The 26,511-nt window shown below is 39.9% G+C and overlaps 1 protein-coding gene across 4 annotated transcripts; it reads right to left on the bottom strand.

Annotated features, from left to right (window-relative positions):
* Positions 1 to 292: 292 nt before the first annotated feature.
* Positions 293 to 26,511, bottom strand: pkig (protein kinase (cAMP-dependent, catalytic) inhibitor gamma). Of its 4 annotated transcripts, none has more exons than XM_026153320.2 (3): positions 26,138 to 26,511; positions 3,130 to 3,311; positions 293 to 992 (listed from the first exon to the last, which is right to left on the bottom strand). In XM_026153320.2, exons 2-3 carry the CDS (start codon positions 3,281 to 3,283, stop codon positions 910 to 912), a joined length of 237 nt encoding a protein of 78 aa, XP_026009105.1. In that variant the 5' UTR covers positions 3,284 to 3,311; positions 26,138 to 26,511; the 3' UTR covers positions 293 to 909. The 4 variants fall into 4 exon arrangements, with proteins under 4 accessions (XP_026009105.1, XP_080150901.1, XP_026009106.1 ...); XM_080294775.1 differs by lacking the exon at positions 26,138 to 26,511 and adding an exon at positions 16,240 to 16,366; XM_026153321.2 differs by lacking the exon at positions 26,138 to 26,511 and adding an exon at positions 8,767 to 8,950.

Genomic DNA, 26,511 nt, shown 5'->3' with positions numbered 1-26,511 from the left:
TAACCCCCAAATATTGTAACTAAAGATTTCTTTATTGTATGAAGAGATAAATGGGAGTAAGGGGCCAAGCTATGTGGAAATGTAAACATTAGCTTCCTGTGGCCACTAAAACACACAAAAGCAGCGTTCAGTTTTATTTATGGTTCTGGTGCAGCTTAACCCCGAACTCATTAATCCCGGTTTGGCTGAGAGTCACCACCTTCACAACTTCTATGCCTGCTCTGGTTCAGATTTTAAGTACGGCAACCTGCAAAATATAGTTAATTATCAACGAAAACATAAAATACGAACGTTGCAGTAATTCATAAGTATTTTATTACACAAAGAAAATTGCTATCACAAAGTTATCACTGAACATTTAGCAATAAATATGAATTTCCATACACGACAGTAAAATGGGGACTATGTTGGTAAATATATAAAGAAAAGACTCGACGGTGAAACTGAACACCAGGATCACAAACACACACATACATAGAAAGAAAATGACAAACAGATGATAATGAATACCCCTCCATGACAGTCCCACATTAGGCTGGAGCAACATTTCGAGTGTTGTTATGAACGAATTCTGTTTAGCTCAGTCCATCTCCGCAGACCTTAATCCAAAGTTTCTGTGCTTTCTTCTCTCGTCAGGAATATAAATAACTAACAGAGTATAAAGCAAAAGCGCAGCATCTCAGCTGTCAGTTCTACTCTGTTCTGTTCCCCGTGGTACAATCGGATTCAATAAAAAGGCGAACATTTGGAGCCCCCGAAGCTCCAAAGAGGCCGGCAGTGAGCGAAAGTGTCCTCATGTCCAGTCAAGAGAACCAATACCAACACTCTCCATTTCCTTACTCCATGTCTCTCTACTTTCACCTGCTTCCTCTCTACATTTCTCTGCCTCCCTTCGGTCTCTGGCTGAGCTTAGGATGGGCCTCCGCTTCCCTGGGCAGCTTGGCTATTGGAGCCCTCCGCCTCTGGGGCTGGGGAGGACCCTGGGTCTCCTCCTGCCAGGTCAGGGAGAAAAAAAAAAAGAAAGATACTTTTAATTTCACTCTAAAAGAGATACGGCAATCCAAGTAGTAAGAGAATCCTGAGGAAGGAAATACAACTTCCTTCAGCAGCCCAGTGTTAGTATGATTTGACTCTTCTCACAATATCAGCATCCTGTGGTTTGATTTATCTCGGTCATTTAATTGTCAACTTATGGGAAAATTGTCTTTGACTGAAAACAAAACCAAAATGAACAACCGTGTAACACACAACAATGCAGTCTGGTACAACTGACATTAAGACACCTTCCTCTTAAAAAGTAGACCTTTGACTAAGACCGAAGGATGCCACAACGATGTGTCACTGTGCTGCAGTTACAATTAATTTAACACTGAGACAACAATCAAATCTCACTGAGACCATAAACTGAGTGAAATTGTGTTTCTGTGGTATATTTTGGTGCATCTAGTACAGGCGGTGTTTTGTCAAAGAGATAAGACTTTAATGTAGCTTAGATCAAAGTAATAGCCTTGCACAGATAAGCAGGAATTCTTCTCAACTAGCTTCAGGATGATGAATTGTGGTTAAACTGTTTTTTTTTTTTCAGAGTAGAAATCACAACAGTTCTTTCAGCTCCGGTCTGGCAGAAAGAAGATTTGGCAGATTAATGGTGCGATTCTGGAAGAATTTTACAGATATCTGTGAGAAACAACAACAAAACAAAGGACTTCTAGTAGTGTGAAATCTTCATGTAGCTCAGGCCTCTATAACAGTCTCACTGCTGTTCTCCAACAGACTCAAAAATAGTTTTCCTTCTCAGATTTAAAGCCATGTCTTTATTTTATTTGCCTGACTGTAATCACAGAGGGATGGAGAAAATGTGACTTTTCTTTACTTTTAGACTTTAATTCATTTAAATGATTTAAGTGGCGTCTCATCAGCATCAATTAATCTTTCTTACAGTCAACCAAATACCCAAACTGGTCTAACCACAGACTCTAACCTTGTGCCTCATGCGTACTCGTTTTACACCTCTGAACATCATTTTAAAAATTCCTTTAAAATTAGTTAATAATTAAAATACAACCTCAGATGAGCAACACAAAAAAACAGCATGCTGTGATTTATTAATATTAGATAACAAAAATGAAAATACAGAAGCCAACATGATGATCTTAAAGAAGCAGTTATTTCTGTGCATCAGTAAGGCCATATCCAAACACTTTGAATAAGTCTATCATTCTACAAAGATTATTCAGCAGAAAAAAATCCAATATGTTGCCCAGGAGTGAATGTCCCAGTGAAATAACCCCAAGGTCAGATTGTGCAATGCTCGGAAAAATTACAATAAACCCCAAGAATTCCATTTCAGTCATTTCAGACAGGTCTCAACGAGCCTTAAAGTTCATGACAGTACAATTAGAAATAGACTGAACAAGTACGGTTTGTTTGGAAGGGTTGCCAGGAGAAAGTCTCTTGTCTATAAAAAGAACATGGCATCTTAGGTTTGCAAGATTGCTTCTGAACAAACCGCAAGACTTCTGGTTTGGACAGACGAGACAAAAGAAGAAAGGTTCAGCCATCGTTGGCAATCAAGTTGAAACTTGATCATGCATGCCTGCACTTGCTTCTGAAAGTGGTTCTACAGGCTATCGAATCATGAGGGACACTTACGGTAGTTCTTTATGCACAATTCTGCATTTTGGCTCAGTTTTTGTTAAAAAAAATAATGACATGGTGCAATGTGTCATATGTTACCGTTCATATGAAGTTGTATTATAATGATTTAATACCTTCTAAGGACCTATTGTTGTTTTTTTAAATATTATTATTTGGGGGGGTTTTTTGTCATTATGTTCCAAATTAAGAAACCTACATTTAATGTTGTAAAACATATAAATAAATAGATTAATCTTGCTAAACAACTGATATCTATGTAGCGTTAACAACTGGCTAAGGCTCCACAAACAAATGAGCAATCCCAAAGTCATGTCCATCTTTTACATACAGTCTTTGGATTTTATACTGTCGGCCAGTCTAAATCTTGCCAAGCAAATTCTTTGTTTGTAATATGAAAAACTATATGCTTATTTTCTCTGATTTGCTTTCACACTGTATAACACACATTCATTCTGATGTGGCAATACTGACCTGCAGCCTTCAGGTCCATCTCTGCCATGTCTTTGGTAAGTTCACTGGTGCTGGTCGCTACTGACCCCTCTCCTGAGATGTCGGGCACTGCGTTCCTGCGGCCTGTGCGATCACAGTTGATGAAGTCTGAATACGACGTCTCCACATCCATCATCTGCCCATGACCAGCGCTCTCATTACACCTGCCAGAGGGAGGAGGGGGTGTCAGATGGCTATGGAAGTGTTGCAAGAAGCAAATAAATCACTGTGTTGTCTCCTTTCAAAGCCGTGGGTGTACTTTTTCCACTTTATCCTGTGCATTTCTACTTCGGTATAGCCAACAAGACATGTAAAATACTGGTAAGTAAGTGAAAAATCACTAAGAATAACCAAAACGGAGAAAAAAAGCAGCTACTTAGAAACAATTCTACAGTGGAGGGATCACCAAGAGGAAATTAATAAACAGATTAATGAAGGTGTTCATAATTGCAATTTCTATTTTGGTATACAATTAATGACACTCTTAACATCTGTGCTAATTGGTCATCCTAATTACACTGGGGAAAGGGGGTCTCACTAACAGTGGGGCCTGTCGACTAGAGTTAATTTGTCTGTCTTAAACGTACTTACAAAAGAAAAAAGAAAGAAAAGGGTGAAAGCTTGAGAGAGTGCCAGTCAATGTGGAAAACAAGGGTAAAAACCTAAACTCATTAAGAAAAAACCCCCAGCAGGGATGTGGCCAGAAAGAGTCCCAGCAAAACAAAACAAACAAAAGCAAATCAAGCTCCCATTAGCTTTTTATTCCTCTTCTGCTTCCTGTTCTCACTCCATACTTAACTAGGTCATGGACACCGCCAACCACTAAGACACTACAGAGTCAGTATTCCTCAGAGACAAGAACAATAATAATACTGCTCCAGAAAAGAAAGTGATAGAAAAGATAAGAAAGTAGTCCTCTGATGCAAACATGGGGTCACGGAAACCCAGAGACTGCCAGCAAATGCCATCACAGCTGCTGCTCTCCTACAGCTTTATTCCCTGAAGGTCCCCCCACAGGCTAGCACAGAGAGCAAAGACCTCTCTGCTCTGTATGTGCAGCATACATGACTACATCTACAGACTTTAACTCTCTGTTGAAGCATTGTTAAGTCACAACTGAACAGCTAAACAGCAAAGCCATGAATCTTTAACAGACTTGAGGGCGAGTTGAGGAATGAGAGGGGAATAAAAATGAGCTGGCAGACGCAGAAACGACACGCTGACCTGGGGCCAGTCTGTTCCCAAACTCTTTCACTCACATTCCTTTTGTATCGTTCAAAGGGTCCCGCAATTGTTTTCTTTTCTTTCACAGTGCGTGTGCACCATGCCAAAAAGGAAGCACCCAGGGTCGTTCACTGAGAGGTCAGTAGCAGCTGCAGATGTAGGCAATGCTGACTGGGAAATCTGCAGTGAAGGGCAGGCTGTAAGCCCCCGTAGGTAAGAGCAGTACCTCTGAAAATGTCACTGAGTTCTGGACTACTGGCATTTCCCTGAGTGCTTCTACCAAACACAAGAGCCACTCTGTATTCACGACAGCAGATGGTGGTGTGATCCTCTGATAGATTGTCATCTAGATAGCAGAGCTATACAGTCATTGGTGACTAAAAATCTCCGTGGGAGACCAGTGTCTCACAGGTTCATTAGTACACCTAAAGTACCACCTTTTCCTGGAGCCCAAACAATCGAGGCTTTCATTAACCACCAATTAATCTTGATATTAGCAGGAAAACATCTGTGAAATTTCTGATTTTTCTTTTCAGCAAGTTCAATCCTATACCTTTATTTCTGGATTACACTGAACAAAGACACAAAGAGATATTATACTAGTGCTAATCAATCACACACAATAAAGAAAACAAAAAACAAAACACTGACGGGCAAAGTGGGAAACATAATCTAGTAGCAATGTAATGTTCTGATGGGAAACTTCAGGTCCAGGAATTCCCTTTAAAGTGGACTATTATGCTACTTTCTTTTCTTGGACTTTACTAAAGAAACATTGTATCTCACAATCACCTTGATGCAACACATCACCTTATCCAATGTTTGAAGCTGTTGAGGCCCATCCCCCTTCACTTTCAGGCTACTTTCTTCTGATTGAATACCCCTCACAAACAGAAGGTCTGAACAACATATGGGCGGGGTCTTTCACCTTGCTTTATCATGTTACGGCTAGCCTATAAAATAGCCTGACCTTTTTCTATATGCGTGTTTAGGAAGGTGGTTTTAATCCTGTGGTAAATTTATGTAAGTGCCATAATATTCAAACCTATCCTGAGATTGTAGTTTATTGGGTAAAGGTGCACAACTGGGCACATGTTATACTGTGTAGTTAACACTGTTTAAAAATGAAACAATAAGTTTAATTGTTGAAATTAAATTGCTTAACAAAGTAGCAGTGTTTCCAGTTTTAAAGAGTATGAACTGAATATCTTCTTGGTTTTGAATGCTGACTGGGGAAAAAAGGAAGACAAATTACAGGGAGAGGAATTTTGAAGGAAAATTCCCACTTCCTTCAATGGAGCAAACACCATACACAATAGAGGCATAATGACAATGCAAAATGAAAACACAGGCTACAGTTCCAAAAACTATCACCAAGAGCTGTTAGTACCTAATAAAATCAAGGGACGCTAATTTACTGTAAACTCTTTATTGTTACAGCCACTTAAGAGAATGTTTGTTATTCCAATGAATATTCAAAGACGATGTGTGAAAAATATTTGCGTGCTAGCTTGTTTTGTTGTAAACTCAGGGCAAAACGGCTTGCGTGGATCTGACATAAGGTAACAAAATACTCCGAGCCAAGAAGCACTCTGTCTCATAACCACCCATCCACTTTCTTAACCGTTTATCCAGTTCAGATTCACGGGAGCCTATTCCAGCTGTCAGCTGTCTCATAACCTCCCCATAAAAATGCAAATTGTTGTTTTTATGTTTTTAAGTCAAACGTGATTAAACCAACATGTTATAATACGTCAGGAGTGATATTCTGGACTAGTGAGCAGATGCACCAAAGCAAACATGAGACAATCTAGCCTCTCATCTAATCCTCTGCAAAAAAAAGAAAAGAAAAGAAAAGCTAATAGACAAACCAGCATATCAGTTTCTTTAAATTGTAGTTGATGCTCTATGAAGACAACGATTTCACATCACATTATAAAACAATCACTCAGGCATGCTCCTAATGAGTGCAATTTCTACACAGAATGAAAGATTTTAATGGGAGATCTATCGAACAAACAGCGAACACTGACTGTGTGTTCAGTGCAGCAATGACTGAACTTGTGTGGTTTGTTATGCCTTTTTCTTCTCCACCAGCCCAGTTGTTATATGGCTTATGGAAGTCTCATTTAATTGCCATTTGTTTGTTTAATTAGTTGACTTCCTTGCACATGTGGATCAAATCCTACCATGAGATTATTAACAGGTTTCCATGGAGGGATGACGATGATGATGGTGATGATGCCTTCTGCTCTTCAGCTGGTGTTTACACTCTTCCGTGCCTGACTGTCTGGTCTCAGCTGTGATGGAAGCGGTTTAATGGTGGTGCATCTCACTCGATACCGATATCCACACAACCAACTGCGATGATGAACTTGTTTTTGTGGCGCTGGCTCGACTGACTGAAGCAGTGGAGCTTGCGGCTGTTGTTCACATGACGCGATTTGTATAATGCAAATGGATATGGAAAGTTACTAAGGTGCAAGGTATTGTATAAAAAATAAATACATTTTAAAAAAAGAACTTCAAGAACCTTTCTTCTAAAAGTAGTTAACTACAGGTCTTGTTTGATTGGTTGCATGCAACCAACCTACTTTAAAGGTGATGCCTTCAAAGTGCTCAATCATGACCCCAAAACTAAAGCATGTTCATCCTAAACTTATAATAAATGACAATCAGCAGCAAACCTTCATGTTTACAAAGTTGAAACTAGCAACTGTTTGGCATTTTTGCCTGATAGATGAAAAGTCCAGAAGATAAGCAGACCTGCCCCTTATATCTAGATGGCCTTTTAAAGATACACTGTACAGTACGCTTAACAAATCCACCTTCCACACAGATTTGATTCATCCCCCGCTTTCATGTGGAAATGTCAACAGTACTAAATTCCAGGAATTATGACTTATGGTGCTCTTAAAGTGCATGTCCTAGTTTGATTAAAAAGGCGCCTTTATGCAAAAACCCAGGGCAAGTACACAGAGGGAAACTCTACACTGCTGCAGCTGGAAACACTGCCACCAGACAAATGTCACAGGTGTGTGTGTGTATATACACTTGAGACAATATAACAACTCAACACTCCAAGGGAAATTGCCACATCCCAGCTCACAAGCTGAACTCCTCTCTTTCCCCTTCTTTTTCCTGCTCTGCATTGCATCTGTCAACAGTTTCTGATGTAGGCAATCACTTTCAGGGAAACATGCCAATTCAAATTCATATTCCTGCAGTATTATCCCACACACACAATACACTTTAGCCTATTGTGAATGAAAGCAAAGGCTGAAGAAAACATGTACAACAGCAACATCAACTGTATACAGAGAGGGTTCTGACAGGTTTAAACATGAACTGTGACCACACTGGGTGAGGTGACATGTAACCGGAGAGGTTGGGGCATGTAGATATTAGAAACAAAAGCCTTTGAGTTCACTATGGGAATATGAGTCAGCACAGTTACTTATGCTGGGCCCATTAGAGAGGCAAGCGCACTTCAGTCCCAGCGGAGCCTTTTAAGCCTGATTTGTGTGTAATAAGCTTGTATTATCTGCCATAACCCACACAAAGACCAACTTCTTTGCTGATTCTGACATCCATTAGGGCCATCTACCTGTCCAACTTCAACTCAGTCAACTAGTTTTTGAGAAGTCCTTGAGTAGGCAAAAACTCTCCATATCACAGTCATCTGCCTCATCTTAAAATTTCCACTGGCCTATTTCTGGTGGTTTAGAGTTAATAAAATCCAAACAAATGAATCATGTTAACAAGAATTGTTTGACTAAACAGCTGGTTGACTGACAGAAAATGTATTTGCAATCTAGCAAGGTTTAACAGAGGAATACGTTCAACTGTTTTTGTGAGAATTTGATGCTTTTATTTTACTGTAAAACAGTAAAATTAATGTTTTGGGGTTTCGACTGCTCGCTGGACACGTCGGGGTGTACAAAGACATCAAAATGATCCTTCTGTGTGTATTTGTTTAACCCTCCAACAAACGAAGATTAATCTTGAAAATAATTACCCAAACGAAAGCTACAACAGAGAACACAATAATTACTATATTAACAACACAATGCCAGTCTGAGCTTCCCAGATGCCTGCGAGAAGACTTCATTTTATCCAAAACACAACAATTTTCAGTTTACTGTGATTATAAGCAAATTAAAGAAGCCAATCCTTCTAATGTAGAAGCTGAGTCTGTTCAAACTGCTTGAAATATATAGCATTTCAATTTCTGCCAGTTTGTCACTTTTCCACATTTATAAAGAACCACAAACATCTTCTTGATTTGAATCTTTACTAGCTTGCAGTTCCACATACTAAAACTTTGTTTTATTTACGTACAAACAGTGCATTAAAACAGGTGACAGAGAATTAACGTCAAGCTGTCTCTCTTACCAAAGTAATCAGAGTTGCTTCATCTCCTCTCAGGTTCCTGCACACAGACACAAAGTATTTAAGACAAACGCTCCTGAATCGGTTCACCCTCCAGTGCAGAGCGTTGCACTCTGAGAGCACCATAACACTAGTGTGCTCAGCTCTTTGCCCTCCTGCTCGCCGCCTCTCAGCCCCCTTGAAATGTGGTCTGGGCACTGTCTATTCACATGATGTCAGCAGCTGCTTGCTTGACAACAAGCCCACTCCAAACACAAAGGAGCTGTATTTCCTCATCAGGATTAGCATTGTTGTTCCTCCCTGGTCTTCCTCTCATAACTAAATAAATAAATAAAAGCTCTGTCCATTCAACTTTGTGTGTATGTGTGCCCCATATCCTTCCTCTTCTTATAGGACCCAGGCTGGGTGGGAAGACCTAATTTCCCCTGGTGAAGTGACTATTGCAACTTGGCAACCCATTAGCTTTTGCTCTTCAGTAGCCTTTTACTTGTGCACTGGGAAAAACTTTCCCTGCTGAGGAGACAATAAGACGCTGCTGTAAAGAGGTTTTCAGCACCTCTCTCTCACACCGGCACTAAAATCAGAGGATTACGATTAAGTCACAGTAGAAGCCTCCATCTTCTCTGTCAGACATGCAGAATTATCACTGATAGCACTGGATACTCAATGCAATTTCCCATCTCCTCTCCACTGAGCGGAGATACCGAGAACGATCACTGCCACTCTCATATAATTGCCATCCTAAATGAGCGTACTGAGCTCCCACGCCTTAAGGCATTATGAATCAGCTGAGGAACCGGAGATAAGAAGGCTGACCAAGGCTATTAGCATCAGCTACTGTGGAAGAGTCATGAGTGAACTTATGAATAAAACAAAAAGGAGCTGCATCTTCAGAAAGCTTCAGCCAAATCAAAAATCAATCTCACTCGGACAGATTATCTCAGCAGGCAAGCAGAAGAGCAGCTAAGTTGTGGTTCCCCACTTCGTAAGCCTGAGCACTTCAAAGATCAATTCCCAGCATTTGTTTCTCAAGAGAGATCAGTGCTGGAGAAAAACACACATATGAATGGCTTTGCTCCAAAATGAGTTCTCCACCATTAAAAATGACTCCAACTCCCACACTGACTACCATCATATTCCTCTAAGAAGAGCTACAAATTAAAGATTTTACTATGAAGCATTTTGCCTGTACAAAGACATGAAAAAAGGAAAAGGCGTTTTCGAAAAACGCTTCACAGCACATTGCAAGTAAGGCTGCAACTGCAGATTATTTTCTTGATTAGTCAACTTGTCTGCAGATTCCATTTTCTTCCAATTATCCGATTTAGGGTTACGTTGGGCCTGCAGGATATTACACTTGCAATTGGACAAGAGGTGCACCGTGGACAGATCAGCAGTGTATAGCAGGGCTAACAGAGACAGATGACCATTTGTGCTCGTATTCACACCTACCTTAGAATCACCAATTCACCTATTACCCTAACATATTGATTTGTGGTATTGTATTTGATTTAAAATCAATTAGATTAGAATTTAAATAAAATTCCCCAAGCATGTTTATTTAACTCAAGTCAGCTTTAAGAGATCTTTTTAGACTCTAAAAATACAGTCTGCACATTAGAGAGGCAGTCATACAGGAAAGATTCAAAACTTGAATGAGATTTGCACAGACCAGGACTGAAAGGCTTGGTCATCACCGAGCTTCACTTAAGCATCAGTAATATTGGGGCCTGTCCAAAAGCCCAAAGGATACTAATAGATGATATCCACCCCAGCCACAGTCTGTTGCCTGTCTGGATGTTTCTTTGTTTGAATGTGAAATTACGGAACTCGTCCACCATACTTAGACTATAACAACTGTATTTTTCAGGATTATCATTTAAGGAGCATTTCTCTTTGTTTTTTATCTTGGACAGGTGACATGTAGAATCTTTAAAGTAATTCTGAAAAAACAAAACACTGAAGTTGTATTATCCCAAGATCAAAGCTCAGTCAAAACGTATGTGAATAAGAGTTGTCCGTTTGTTATGTCTTAAAAAAATATAGAAAAAGAAAGAAAAGAAAAAAAACCCTGACCCTATTTGTTTTTAGCAGGAGTCAGATCGACCATCTCTTCCCCTGCCTGAGAAACTTCAAGCTGCACTGGCTTTCAGGGAATTAGAAGGTCAGAGTTTCAGCGAGTTACTAAACCAACACAAGTCTTGGTGGTCAGAAAAAAATCAATCCGAAACGTTACAGGCATCCTGTGTGGTTAAGTATGAGGTCTTCTTCATTTTGTTCTCCAGGATGCCAGGATCAGTGTTTCAGGTGGGCTGATGGTACGTAATGACTCAACATTCTTCCTTCTTAGTTGTTGAGGTCACAAGACGCCAGCATGTCGCCACAACAGATCAGTTAGCTCAGCGATCCCCAACCTTTTTTGCGCCACAGACCGGTTTACGTCCGATAATATTTTCACGGACCGGCCTTTAAGGTGTCAGGGATAAAAACAACAAAATAAAACCAGTACTAGTACAAAAGAAAGAAGACTTATTTATAGCACATGGGAAAAGGCCCAGGGAAACAGAGTTAACGGCAAAAACGATAAAAAAAAAATGACGATAAAAACCCTGAAAATCACACCCAAGCCTCAACTCTCGTGGCTCGGTACCAAACGACTCATTGACTGGTACCGGTCTGTGGCCCGGGGGTTGGGGACCGCTGACTCAGCTGACTTTCCAACAAACATGGTTGACATCATATTGATTGGCCCGATATTGATGTTGTATCCACAAACACATCCAGCAAGAAATATTTCTCACAGTATTGCAATAAAGGAAACGTGTTTTTTAAATACATTTGATTAACAAGAAATTTACTAACTGAAAGGTTGTGAACAGCCACACAACATCCACCTCTCTTACACAGAGTAGTATTACAAGATTTTATAGGGTTATTTTTGTTGTTTTAATCTAAAACACTATATTCTGCCACAGGATCTTTACCCTACAATATAAAGCACCGTGAGTTGACTGTTGTGATTTGGTGCTATGTAAATAAAACTGAATTGAATTGCCTCTCTGGACACATATCTAATCAGTGTTGGTCAGTTCACTTGGTGAGATAAGAAATAGACTTCAGAGACAGAAGTCACTGTTCGAGTCTCCCTTGCAGCAGCTCTGGGTCCCATTCTGAAACTTGTATGATTAAACCCTTTGGTTTTCTTAGAAGCCAGTGCCTCATAGTCACAGTAACATGATCGATCACTGTGTGTGTAAACAATACTTCATTTTATATAGACTAGTTGACTAAACAGAGGAATTGGGGACCTTAAAGATTAAATAGTTGAATTCTCTAAACATTAGGGAAAGGTGCTTCCATGTTTCCTTTGCTACAGGATACACTTGAGCGCCACTTGTAAGATAAGCCACAATTCAATGTGACGCACCATTTGACCATTTATGGAAATAAACCAGTGACGATTGACGCAAATCATGTAAATTACTGGTGAGTTTTGCATCTTGTTGTGCAACTTGCTAACATGTAAATACATTTTGAACTTTAACGTATTTGTGTAAACCTACAGTATATGTGAACAACAATGCAGCATTGCTTCATTTTATTCTGCTTGTTATGAAGTTGTTGCCTTGTGCAAATCTCCTGATGACATTAGAAAAGTTCACTACAAATAAAAATACCGAGCTATACTGAAGTGAAGCGATGGTTCTAATGCAACTTGGTTTGCATTAGTTTTGTCTTTGTTTATGAATTTTCCTCCACCTTTTGTCCTGACCTCATGCCCTTGTCTATTGACGTAAAGGACAAGTGGTTAGGAAAAGATCTGGATGGCAATGTTTTTGGCTGTTTCACTGCAACCTTTGATGCCTTCTGCCATTATAGTGACTAACACAGCCTCAGGTTTCTAGTACTGAACAGAGACAAGCCCATTTGCAACCAGAAGCAAAGTTGATTCAAGGGACACAACCTGAGGACATTTATCAGAGCTCCCACTAGAGCAGGGACTTTATTTATCCTCTTTTCATACACAGTCCTCAAGTACATGTGTAAAGTGGAATTCCCTTTCAACTAGCCATTTTCAGTGTTTTCTGACCACCATTACATCATACTTCATTTCAGATTGTGCACCAAATCCTTACTAGTCCTTCAAAGTGAGCACACTTTTCATCTCAGAAAAGGAATCTAAATCAGTTTCCTAAAATGCTGAGCTATTCTTTTACACATTTATTTATAACGTCATTCTGAGGTAATCACACCAAAGCCTTGCATGATTTCCACTTATTTTATCAAACATAAGCCACACTAATTACTGCTGCTCAAAAAGTAACAACTGCTGAAAAGGGAAACCCTTTATATAACGTGCTTTTGCTGAATGTGTCTAATTAAAGGAGACAGATCTCCTCTAACTCGGCATTAAAATGTCAGTGTGCTCACACCAACTTAAATTGATTTTTTTTCTTAAATCTACTCAGTTATTTCATCTGCTGAGCAGATGGCAGGGCCACATAATAAACAAGACTAAAGAGACAGACAATACTTCTACTATAGACTGTGTCCTCTTCTGTTAGCACAGCTCACTTAGCAACAGCTGGGGCAATCGATACTCGTTTTAGAGGAGGGGGAGCCGGTGCATCATGATATTGCTGTGTCAAACGATACCCATCCACAAGAAAACAATGGGATCACATTTGCCTCTCTGGAGGTAAGTAAAGGTTACGTTACCAGAGATATTAAATGTACAACACAGTACTCCAAATAACCTGTAATCAATGAGTATTTCACAGGCAGTAGAGAGAAGTGTCAAGATATATGAGACAGTCTGCTGTAGCAGCATTTTCTGCCTCAGGCTATAGGGATTCCCCTGGTTTGTATTTGTGTGTGGGTGTGTGTCAATAGGATGGGTGTGACTGATTCCCATCAGCCAACCATGATTCATAGCTGAGTCAGGAGCAGGTGCTTCAACCGGACTGTAAAATGAGGCCATGATTATGGCCCCCTTTCTAAGCAAGGGGGAAAAAAAATTCTCTCATCTCAGTTTCAGAGTGCTGCAGCAACTGTTCGCTTAGATTCTCATCTTTCATGAGACTGTTCACGGGCAGTGTTGTCACAAAAACGAATTTGTCAGGAGAAACCGATTTTATAATGAATGACTATCAGAAGCAAACACAGACAGCACTCTCATCTAATACAATCAAAGCAAATAAAAGAGACGACTGCTCCCTGAAATTTATCTCATCTGAACAGTTACCGTCTTGTTTACTTAACAAGACAAAATAATTCATGACTATATAAAGCAGCTCCGAGGGGGATTTGATTTGTTAAGGACTTAGTGCGGCTATACCATCTAAAAAATAGCTGAAAAGAATATTTAGTGAAAATATTGTAAAAAAATAAATAAATAAATAAAAGAAAATAAAAAATTAGTGTTAAAAATTGGTGTTAAATATATCATGTTCCCACACCTTGTATATATTTCTGTTCACTGAAATGTTACATTATTGGGTTTTTGCAGTTCAGTCAACCAACCAATGAAATACATGCTGTTTATATTCCGTTACAGGGGTGGATGCTCACATTAAACATTTATAATAAGCATATTTACAAGTAAACATTGTGAGCCAAAAGCTCAGGCTTCAGACTGCTCTAAATGTTCAGTTTCAGACAGTTTTTTTTTTTTTTTACACCCTTAGATCTGCATGATGTCATAGAAAGGAATATTCCTAATATGGTCATCTGGAGCACACAGTTTTGGCTGTAAGCACAGAAGCCCCACCTACGTGCCTGCATGTATGACAGGCAGCCAATCAGAAGAAGGTTGGCTTGAACGAAGGGGGGAAGGGAACTAAAACAGCTTTTGTGCAGTGGCTGATTTAAGGAGCTGCACAAAGGCCTGGTGTAGTAAAAAAATAAGGATTAATAGTACTATTATTAGTAGAACAGTTCCCTTTTAACATTAAGTCAGTTTGGTTGTTTGTTTTTTAAAATTTGATAATGTCAAGTCCCCCTCTTTTTAATCACTTTTTAATCTATTAAGCAAGAGGATAATAATATGACAACAAGTGATAAAATAATGAACTGCACCGTTGATTTTAATACCTTTTACTGAAAAAAATTAAATAAATATAACATATTTGGACTACACGGTTACAATTGTTTATCCAAGCAGACGTTCTCATCTCCCTAAATGTGAGGATCTGACATTTTTCTCTCAATGTGCTTGGGTTCCTTGAAATTTTGGAAATATTCATTTTTACAATAATAGACGGAAAAGCTGTAAATCTGCGTGAAAAAGAAATATTTAACCAAATGTAATGCTTGCTAATGTAATGTTTGGAAATCTGAAACACTTAGGAAATCAACAAATTTCAGAAAATGAATGAGCAGCAGCTTTAATGATGATTACAGCTGTTAAATCAAGGCAAAAATCTTCGTGTCTTTCTTCTAAGATGCCAAGATTTTCTTCTTTGTTTGTATTTGACATAACTTATGAATAAATATTTTTGGTCAAAACAAATTAGATTTAGTGTGGGTGGAAGCAAAGACAGCTCTTGTTGTACGGTATGAGGAAGATTCACGTATAATCGCAAAGAAGACTGAATTTGGGCCACTTCAGCTGGAGATTAATTTTGTAACTCAGTCAATTAATCAATTACTTTCTTCAGCTCCAATTAGTTCCTGTCACCCCATTACCATACGTCCTCAGGTGTGATTGAGCCTTCTTTCTCTGGAATCCAGAGGGTATGCAGGGAAGCGTGGTGTTTAACTGCTGTGCAGGTCTGTGATTTTCCTCCCACTGTCCGTTCCATCTTTTCTAATTCTGCTGCAAGGTTGCCCATTTCTATTTCTGTCCGCACATTTAACAACACGAGACCTCAACAGGAAGCAGGTGGTTTGTTTGCCTGTGTTGTTTATGCCCTCTCTTTTCCCAGACTCTCTGCACACACACTGGAGGCTGAATAAGACCCTTGAGCTAACGAGGAGGAGGAGGAGGAGGAGGTGGCGGCGGCGGTGGCGGCGGTGCGGCGGAGGACGATGCAAGGACAAGTGGTAAGTGAGGGGACTGGAGAGTAGGTGGTGATGAAGGTAGGGGGGGTGAGAGGAAAATGATGAGGATGAGGTGAGAATGGAAAGCAGATGAGGACAGAAAATCCATGAGGTTATTGAAAGGGGAAAAAAAAGGGAGGATGAGAGAAGCAGAAAAGGAATGCATCCATGTTTATTGTGCTTTTAAAAATAAAGACAGAATCCCTCACAGGCTCCAATGTTTTCATTACTTTTTTTTTTGAGAACTTGAGACACACAATACATCCTGCTCGTGAGCTGCACACATTTGACCAGTTTGTAGCAGAATAAATGGCTACTATACCAATATATTGGCTACTTCCTAATGCACCACCTGTTAGAGGGATTTTACCCACAACTCCCTCAACCCATTAATCCTCTCTCTTATAAAATAACAAAGACCAGAAAATGACTTACAGTCAGGCACGTCTCAGTCCCAAAGCCAGAAATGTGATTATACCAAACACAGCTGCTCTTTATGCTGCACTGGAAATAATTTGAAGAAAACGACTCGCTCCTCTCACCTGCCCCGACAGCCCTGCTGCGTCTGAGGTTTGCCAAGTAATTCCACTCAGCTACATCATCACACTTTTCTCCCACAAGTCTAGGAGGATGTGGGCATCATGTGATTCGATTTGCTGAGTTGACGGAGATACAAAGGCACATATGTCACCCTCCTCGTGAGCAAACACGCCGATACAAAAAAAGGAAAGAGCAGAGGCAGTCATTGCACCTTACTCCATATCATTCATGATGCTATACAGAAAAGCTTTGGTTTTTACAGTGTGCAGAACAGTAACCACACACACATACACACACACACACACACTCGAGTGCCAAAAATTGCAGTTTTTCTAATGGCCACTTGAGGGTGGCTTCAAAATTGAGCAAAGTTTGTTAAAATTTCAAACTTTACAACATTAAAAAGAACGTTTAAAGCCTGGTACAAAAACATTTTGGCCTTTATGGATAATACAGATAGTCCAGGTGTATAGTTTTCCCCTTCACAACACTACACGGTGGGTGAATTCTTTTCCATCCATCTGGAATCTGAAGTTATTGACAGATGTCCTAACAGACCGAGATGCAGCGAATCGATGCTGCACCTGTGTTCGCTAAACTGAACTTCTCAGCAGTGTTTGTGGTGTTGGTGCCTTTTGTTGTGCTTCAGTTCTGGTAAATGAAATTCCAGTACTTTATTCGTCTGTAAAGTTTATGAATGTAATTTGCTAGTGCTAGCTTATAATTTAGCACTCCACCCCACATGGCATCCAAAAAGCAGAGTCCAGAAATCACAGGGTATGAATTCATAATAACAGTTTTATCTGCATTATATAGAGTTACATATGGGCAAGTGATATACAATACTTTAAGGAAATGAAATATTTCAATATTGAAATATTGTAATATTTCAAGGAAATTTGTGATAATTATATTTACGACAATACAGAAAAAAATAATACGAAAGAAGATTTTATTGGTGATGGCAGCTTGCGGGCAGCAGCATCAATTACAGCAAACAAAATTACGTGCTTTTTCCATCCTTTTCTAATGGGCGACTGTCACTGATGACAGACTTCATTTAATGTGAATCTATAGGCACAATGTGTCAGCAGTAGCAGGAGCAGCATTACACCGTTTAAGTAGTGACTTAGCATTATATACAGTGACACATCACACATCAAATAAGAACAAAACACCAAGGAGCTCCTTTTCCCCCCCTCTTACAGCATTATTCACAGTAGCGGATTCAAGCAGTGTGAGAGATTGTTATGAGGCTTAGGCCAAGTCTTTTTCAGGCAATTTAGTTACAATTGCCAGTCTTTATACATAAATTTAAGTGCTTGCAATAACTAAAGTAACAACCTTCCAACTATTCAGGAGCCTCCACAATGAAAGCTACATTCGGCTGCTCTGTTATTCACAAGGGCTCGCCGTCATGGGTAGCTCCACTTGTCTGATTTAGCAGATTTTTACAATGGATGCTTTTTCTGACATAACCCCCAAAGCAATTGAACAGGCACTGAACCGGGGATCTTTTTCTTGTTAGGTATGCCACTACACTCATAAGCCTCCACTATACTGTCACATAATAAAATTAAAAGGTTCAAAATTTTGTCTTCTTAGGATATTGCATCTTGGGTTGAGTTGTTTTTGGGGGGGTTTAAACCAGTTCCTTAAAGTTCTCCTTTTCCACCATGTAATTTCAACCCACTGTTTGCTCTTCCTGGTATATGGAGTGTAACTAGAGAGTGCTCCAGCAATCCTTGGCGGAGCCATTTGTTTATTTTTGGGCCACACATGACTAGCTGCTTGTATTTCTCAGCTGCCTTCGTGGTCTGATCATCTTTTTTTTGCCTGGGTGCCGAAACAAGTTTGTTGTTTCCACCGTTAGCAGGAACAGCTTTCTTGCATTGTTTGACGTTGTTGTAGAAGCCCTCTTTTTAGGTACTTGGTCATCATCAGAGGCTGATGCAATGGAGGCCATCGCTCTCAGAGATGCCGGGGATCGTGTCATGTGCGCAATGGGACAGTAAACCCATGACACTTTACATCATGTAAAAATATATACCAGTATTACTACAGATGATATGATGTGGCGCAAAATATGCAGCAGTGGAACAACATCAGCTTTAAACCTCAAAACTTGCCATGGCACCATTACCATACATCAAAATATAAACTTAAAAGCTTCACAAAGGAGCTTCATGTAGGTCTTTAGATTAGACTGACCAATGTAAGTATGATGCACATCTATAAAAGTGTATGGATGGAATTTCTTGTATTACAATGACTGTAAACAGCAAAACAAAGAAAAGGGTTTTTAAACTGTAGAGTAAATATCACAGTAATAAAGTATAGTAGTGGCTTTATGATGAAGCTTTTTTTTTTTTTTTAATGTGAAAAAGTGACTTTTTAACCAATTTTTTAACCAATTCTGAAACTTGTATGAGCAAATTTAATCTCTCAAAATGTGCTTCTTTCATGAAAAAAAAGTAACAGTAACAGAATAACTAGCAACTGTTTCAAGAGGGCCCTTGTACCAGTTGGTGGTCTCACAGTAATAATGTTCTGCAGCAAAAACTTGCACAGATTTTAGAATATTTTCTCTGTTACAAAAAAACATTCTGCCTCCTTCCTGCTTTTATTGGTGAAAGTCAGGCAATTACAGTGGTTGTATGAAATTAAACATACTATTACATTCCAATACAGTCAGCCAAACATAAGCCCTCTGTTAAATTATAAAAAGGCAAGCTAGTCCGATTTAAAATACGAATACTGTATGTCGTGTTAGGTTGCTTGTCTGACAACAGAGAGAATTACGTGATCATAAGTCCACGCAAATATTCACATGTCAGAAACATTTGTCCTCGACCTATCCCTCTGGAGCCAACTCATACAGAATGTCCATAACTCCCGTAACTCTTACGCATTTTTCATAATTTTCACTGTTTATGGCTGTAGTCAGAAAATTTTGAATCACAAACTCACAAGAATACAATGTGTCAGACAAAACCATAGTACATACATTAAGTCACAGTGTGCGCCCAAGTGAACCAGGTGTTTGATGCTGTGGGCACTCCAGCAGGAAAAGCTTTCTCTGTGTGGACTATTCAGAGGTACAAACAAGGTGAAAGAACACATCAGCGTGTGCGTGTGCGTGTGTCTGACAAGCCGCAAAGGGAGGGGGAGCCAGAGATGACGGAGTCAGTTTGTGCATGATGTCTGGACTTGTTTGGATAATTAGCACACCACCTGACTGATATATTCCCAGCATTTATAGAGACAGCACAAGTGCAAGTCCAGCACAGCGTCCGCGATAACTGTCAGTCCCTTTATTATTAATATAATTTTCTTTGCCTTATTTTAATATATATTAACCCTTAATTAACAACTGAGTTTGCATTTGCCAAATGTAGCACAATGCCTCTAAAGCACAGATTAAAGAAACAGCAAGAAGGGAACTACAGCAGGCAGCCCAGGAGGAGATCAGTAAGTATGAGAGGAACTAAAAGGTGTGCCAAATGTAACTTTACTTATTTTTTTGTACTGACCACCTGTCGCACAAAATGTCTTGCACAGTTGTCGGTAAAAGTTTGACACTAGTCAGGCCTCATATACCGCTTTTTGACAGGCCATTAATCTACGTATTAAGCAATTAATCTTATTTGGTTTTATTCTAACAAACAATTGGCAATGGGGTTCATTAATTAATGGATCACCATTTTTATTCCCTTCCACGTTTTTCCAAGTAGCCTCTTATCAACATTACTCATTGTTTCCTCTCCTCTGGGACTCAGATGAAAAGCTTTTCAGAAACAATAAAATATTTTAAAGCAAACAAAGCCTTAGAAATACTGACGTGGATCAAATAAAAGCATAAATTAGATAGCAAGCTTCTGACTCCCTGTCAAAATCCAAAGATCATGGTGTTCTTTTTACTTTAGGGGATTTTTGCCTTCTCGCCATTTTAACAGTTCAACGATTTCAGCACTTTATTCCGATCACATGGAATTTGAAACAGGCCACTCCATCTAAAATGATTAAAGTACATTTTCATTTTTCTATGAAGGGGGTTTCTCATCAAATCATCGCTCCACCGACCTGCTGGGCCAAAAAAAAGGGACGCATCAATTTTACTTCCACATCAGTTCACGTGGATGGGAATCCATTTACATAATAAGGTTTGATTAAAAAGTCCCCTTCCAACCAGATTAAAACTGTGTTTATTTAACACCTCAGACCTATCTGTGATGCTGCTGTGCTGTAGGCCCACATAGCTGAAGTAAGAGGGTGTAACTCAGCTTTGCTACATTAAATCAACAGGCTTAATGCTGAAAAACAGATGTGTTGTTTTAAAGGCGACCCTGCCAAACTATGTCATTAGTCTGGAAGTTGAGAGACATTAGGGAATAGCTTTGGGGCTTTTAATAGCAACAGATATGCAGTATCAAACCATTTCCTCTAGCCATGTATCAGGTAGACAGAGGCGCACAGGTGCAGCCTATCCCAGCACACTGGTTTCCAGTCTTTACAAGGCTTTGGACTCAGTTGTTGGAGTCAATTTTCAGTTGGGATGAAAAACCACAAGACACGTAAGCATTGCTTCACCAATAGCTTCTTGAGTGTGACACACTCTGACTGGATGCGGTTTGATTGCACTGTGGACAGTTTGTTTTCAGAGCTGTTACTGTACATTTCAGCAGTGACACGGTTTAACAAAACAGATCCATTGACCCTCTTTAAAAAAAATAATAATGCTGCAAAATAGCTGCCAGTTGGCTCATCGAGTACTCATCATTGACATTTTTGCCCAACAGCAAAACGAGGCCATGTAAAGCTGGTGAAGCTGTTTAAGGACACGGCCTCCATCGCAGTCCAGAGACATCATCAAACGGTGGCAATGCTGTGAGAAGATTTGTACATTTGTGGTTGTGATTTCTTAAGCATCCACTTCCTGTTCTTCTGTTAGTCAGAAATGGTCTGACTACATTTTTTAAGGCGCAACATGCCTTGTGACTCTATGAGGAAGTAATGTTTTATAGAAAAGGATAAAACAGATTTTGGAATAGAGCACTGCTTTTTAAATTATATTTTAATTGCCCCAAAGTGGCTGTAATTTAGATTAAAAAAAAATAAAAATCAAATGGCAATGTAAAAACAATGACTATGAAGGGGGGGTGTCACTGACAGCGATTTCTGGTTCCCGCCCACGATTCTCTTTCTGGGCAACTACAGCTATTTTCAGTTAAAAAATAAAATCTCTAAAAACCTACAGTAGACCAACTGCTCATCACCAAAGAGCTGACAGATGTGTTAAGGGGCCAGCTGCTGAACATTTGTAAAGCATTTCGCTGAAGTACCAGAGATTTCCCTCAGGAGTTGACTGAAACCAAATTCAATGAGCAAAAATGTTAATATTTAAATTACTGTACAAGCAGGAGGCACCTAATGAATAATTATGAAGCTCTTAAAGTATCAGACAGATAAATAAGGAACTTTTTGACAGCTAGGTTTCAAACAGTTCCTTTGTACAAACTGAAAGTCTGCCTGTACATTGAAAGCAAAACAAATTTTAATAATGCCAATTAAGGCTTTTAGCGCCAGGCAAATTCCTGTATTTGTTTCAGAGTTTTGAGAAAGAATTATGCATCAAAAGCACAAGTCTTTTTGAAAGCCTATGTTCGACACCGCAGACTTAAGGCGATAATGTAAATCTTTGCTTTTGAAATGCATGTTTGGGAATTTGATCAAAAGAAGACCGTGCCAAACAGAAGAAAACAACCAAAGACACAAGTTGTAATCTGAAGCTCCTTCCTCCTTCCAGAGGTGCATTTGGCTGCATTTATTTTGTAGTGAAACTCTAATGTGTCCCTACAAGGAAGCAAAGGGAAAAATATGTCATGAACGCAGGATGTGGGCGTCCTTTTTTTAATCTTGCCCTTTGCTCTTTTGCAAGTCGCTGTTGACTTTGTGCTCCATTGGAACAGCCATGGCATAAATATTAGTTCTTTAATCATTTGTCTGCTAGCTCTTGCTAAACAAATGTGTCACATGACTGGCACAAAGACCAATAATAACTGGCCCTTAAACCTTCTAGATGAAATGGCCCTGAAGTAAGAAAATCTCAGCGCAGTGGTGAGCTGAACACACATGACAGGCATGACTGGAAGCAAAGCTAAAAAGCAAAGTCCTGTGATTTTCCACTTGTGTTCCAATTGGCTTTTTTTTTGTTAAGTGTAAACAAGGTATTTGTTTCTGTTGGTCTTAATGCCCCATCCACCACCCCCCCAGTTCTTGCATCTCTGAGACTGAAAAGGCATCATTAGACCCATCAGTGAACAGCTTTGTTATGCCCATGCTTCATTGGCAAGGTTTTCCAACATCACCATAACAGCTTTTATGACATGTGACCATTATGCACCCTGTGGCTATTTAAGATAAGATAAGATAAGATAAGATAACCTTTATTAGTCCCACACGTGGGAAATTTGTTTTGTCACAGCAGGAAGTGGACAGTGCAAAAGTTATGACGCAAAAATTAGAATACAATAAGAATAAATACAGTACACAGCTGTACAGAATAGAATAAAATAATATACTATATACAGTAGAATAAAATAGAATAAAAATATACAATAAGATAAAAATAGAATACAAATGCTATATACAACTGAGTAAAAATACAACGATGCCAGAAAAGATTATTGCACAAAGCATATCTATGCTTGAGTCATCAAATGTACCTGTAAATCATCATCGGCACTGTCTCCACCATCATTATTAAACATTACCAAGATAATTAATGATTTCATTTAGCACTGCCAGCAAGATAAGACTTTCAGAAGTGCTCGGCAACAGACGACAATGTGAAAAGAGCAGTGACGGGAAAGGAAAATGACATTGAATGAACCATGTGGGTGTTGATCTGAAGCGCTCTTCTCCTACAAATCCTAGTTTGTGTGTGGGAAATGGCACATGCTGGATTTGTGTCCATAAACATCATTAACCCATGGCCCAAGAAATGAGGTACAGTCTGTGATTAATTCAATTTCAATTTTTAAAAAAGGAGAAATTTGGCTTTGATTATGTGGAAGGACAAAATAATAGAAAGACATCTTCGGCAGAAGCATCTTCCTGTTTGTCACACAAGACACAAAAGAGACTCATTTTCTCCTCATGGGGAAGCCAGGAAGCTATAAACAGAGTCACTTATGGCCTCCGTGCACAGGGCAAAGAATGTGGTTCGAGGTCAGCGCAGCTGAACTGACAAATCCCCACAAAATATGTACACATTAAAACACGTGATCATACAGGGGGAAGCATACAAAAATAGACCAAGAGCACTGTGTTCACTTAGTATTAAAACACTGAGTCACTGCTATGGACTCAGATACAGGCTGTTGCTTTTGTGGTCCCTGTTATCTTAAACGTGTTAGGAAGGGTTCTGGGCAGTGGGCTGACATCTGGCAGACGTTTTGAACCAAATCACAGAATAGATTACGTGCTTTAGCTAAATGGAGCAAAGTCCTGTCCTTACTGCAAAGGAAAGCCTTGAATGTAACTTCTTTAGAGTTCCATTTAAAGCACCACAAAGACATAATGTCTTAACAATAAAAAAAATCTTCAGGAAAACAGGTTTAGCCTTCGGACAAGTGGAATACGACAAAGCTGTCCAGACAGAAAAGGAAAGAGTGATAGAAACAGCCACACATCCCACCCCATGCCATGTGTGCTTAATCAGGCGCTGAGCACAGGGATATAGGAGTCTAAATGTTCTTAGGCTAATCATGTTATAGTTGGCAGCCCTCAGCAGAGGCAGATATGATTTCTATCTACTGGCATATTTTAAAGGAGCAGAATGGTTCTGAAAGCTCTGGCCATACAGCACTGCAGACAATCATAACTGCACCGGCCTGACCTGATTACTCATGATTTAACTGCTTTCCGAAAAGCCCGTGTCACAAATTGGAAGATGTGTAACCAACTAAAAGGCCTCCCAGGACAAGTCTTTCTAACAGTCAAATTACAAGGACGTGTAATCCTAATGGTAAGTGGTCTGCCTTTTCTTCTACATGCCTTTTTTGTGTGTAAATTTGATTGAAATGCATGAGCTCTGCAGGGCTCTGTCCAAGGTCAGCAGGGCATGTGTGTCTCTCCAGTAGCGCAGGGTTTCCTAGCATCACTGCACTCTCTGTTCTGGCTGTTCTCCAGCCCCCTTGGCGTTTTTGATAGATAACAGACCATGTATGGTTAGCTGGTACAAAGGGAGGAGAAGAAGCAGCAGAGAGCTGATCCAAAGAAAACCACATGCGACATCAGTCTCTACAGACTGTGCAGGATTTAGTCTTAAACTCTTGAGGTGACCCAGTTCTTTGGGACGTGATATTTTTAAGGAACATTAACATCTTAAATGCAAAAATCTCATAATTACTATTTGTATGTGTCTAGCGTTACCCAACATAAAATAGTTTGAAATCATCTGTAAAACATTCTCTGGCTGCAAACTGAAATGTTAAGATTTTTTGGTTCTCTTCGCATTATCTTGTAGTATGATTGCCTTTACTTATGACTATTAATCCATTAAAACAGGAATAATGCACAACTTTACTATTTGATCTCTCCAAAAATTGGAAAATGCAGTAGTGATATGCAACAGTTCCCTTGAGGAAAAAAGGGACAAATCAGTGCAGGCCAAACACTGCTTTTGCAGTTTAAGCTCATTCCTCTGCTTACCCACTCGGGCTCTGACAATAAAACAACTGGTTGTGCTGTATTATTTTGACTTAATCACAACCCCTGGTTTATTATTATGCCTGGATTACTGTGCACTGGGCTCGGGGAGCACTTTTACTTAAAGTCACGCAGTAGACAGTGAAGCAAACCACCCCAGGCAGGCGAGAAGCCAGTGTTTATTTTCACCAGTGCCCATGCCCAGTAACACTGGCACTTGCCCAGCAACACTGTAAAGTGGGGGGTCCCAAGCTGATCCCCAACAGGATGCTGATGATGATGCTTGAGAGCACCATCTCCAAGCAGCTCTGCTTTCTCTTTCCTATTTTTTTTAAAAAGGAGAAAAACTGGACTGGGATTTTTCTAATTCACTCAGCAGCCAGGTTATTCGCAAGCAACCTCCTGTCAACGCTCCCACGTTATTCGATTGAGTAAGGAAATAGATGACGAAGTTGATCTGGGAGGTGGGTGATCTGGGTGCATTGACAGAGTAGAAATAGCCCAGTTGATGAGCGAGGAGGTGAAGGCTTTCAACAGCAATCCTGTCTGTCATTAGCTACACTGAATGCAGCAGCTAATGTGTGGGAGGGACGTGGATGCCAGCCCTTTAAACTGTACACACACACACACACACACACACACACACACACACACACACACACACATGCATGTAAAGCACGCAGGCGGCCAGAATAATAGACACACTTGAATGCCTCATTCTGTCGAGACAAAAATGTGAAAATCTTTAACAACCGCAAGATAACTCAACACAAAATAAGCCCTTGTAGAAGTAGGCGTTCGTGTGTATACCGTTTGGATGCAGTGTGTGTACAGTGGACACGCACAGCTCTGCAAATCAAGATGTATTGTCTAACGCTGGTCGCTGCGCTGGCTGGAAAATGCCTTCCTAACATGATGTAGAAGGCTCGCTTCGTGACTCCACAGCTCCCTGCGGCTGGTCACTCCAAACATGAGCGTTCTTTGTTTTGTTTTTTTTGCGCACGCAAACCAACAATAAATAATACATTTTTAAAGCAGCACCCATAAGAGCAACATCGCCAATACAAAGAGCGCCACTAACCTTGGTCGGGTCTCCTCCTGCTATCCACTTGTTACAATGGAAATCTAACACCATGGATCTCCAGTTAAGTTTCCTGGCAGTCGGACAAAAAACGCAGCGCGCCGAAGTGGGCCGAAAGTGAAGCAGGATGGTGTGTATAAAAAACACAACCCCTGGTGAAGAGAGAGTGCGTGGCAAAAACCTGCGTGATTTTTTTTCTTCTCAGGGTACTGTCGGCAAACAACGGGGAAAAGGTTGTGTCTTCAAACAGCTGTTTTCCAAAATGGAGTTAGTCGTGTCTGAGCCAATCACAGCGAGCCTGTGGAGGCTCCCACTCCTCCTGTGGGCTGGAGCCAAAACCACACTGCGCTCCGAAGATAAAACACCCACAGATT

Source organism: Astatotilapia calliptera, chromosome 20, assembly GCF_964374335.1.
Source record: "Astatotilapia calliptera chromosome 20, fAstCal68.1, whole genome shotgun sequence".
NCBI classification, from domain to species: domain Eukaryota; kingdom Metazoa; phylum Chordata; class Actinopteri; order Cichliformes; family Cichlidae; genus Astatotilapia; species Astatotilapia calliptera.
Note: the sequence above shows the minus strand (reverse complement) of the source record. Positions and strands in the feature narration are given on the sequence as shown.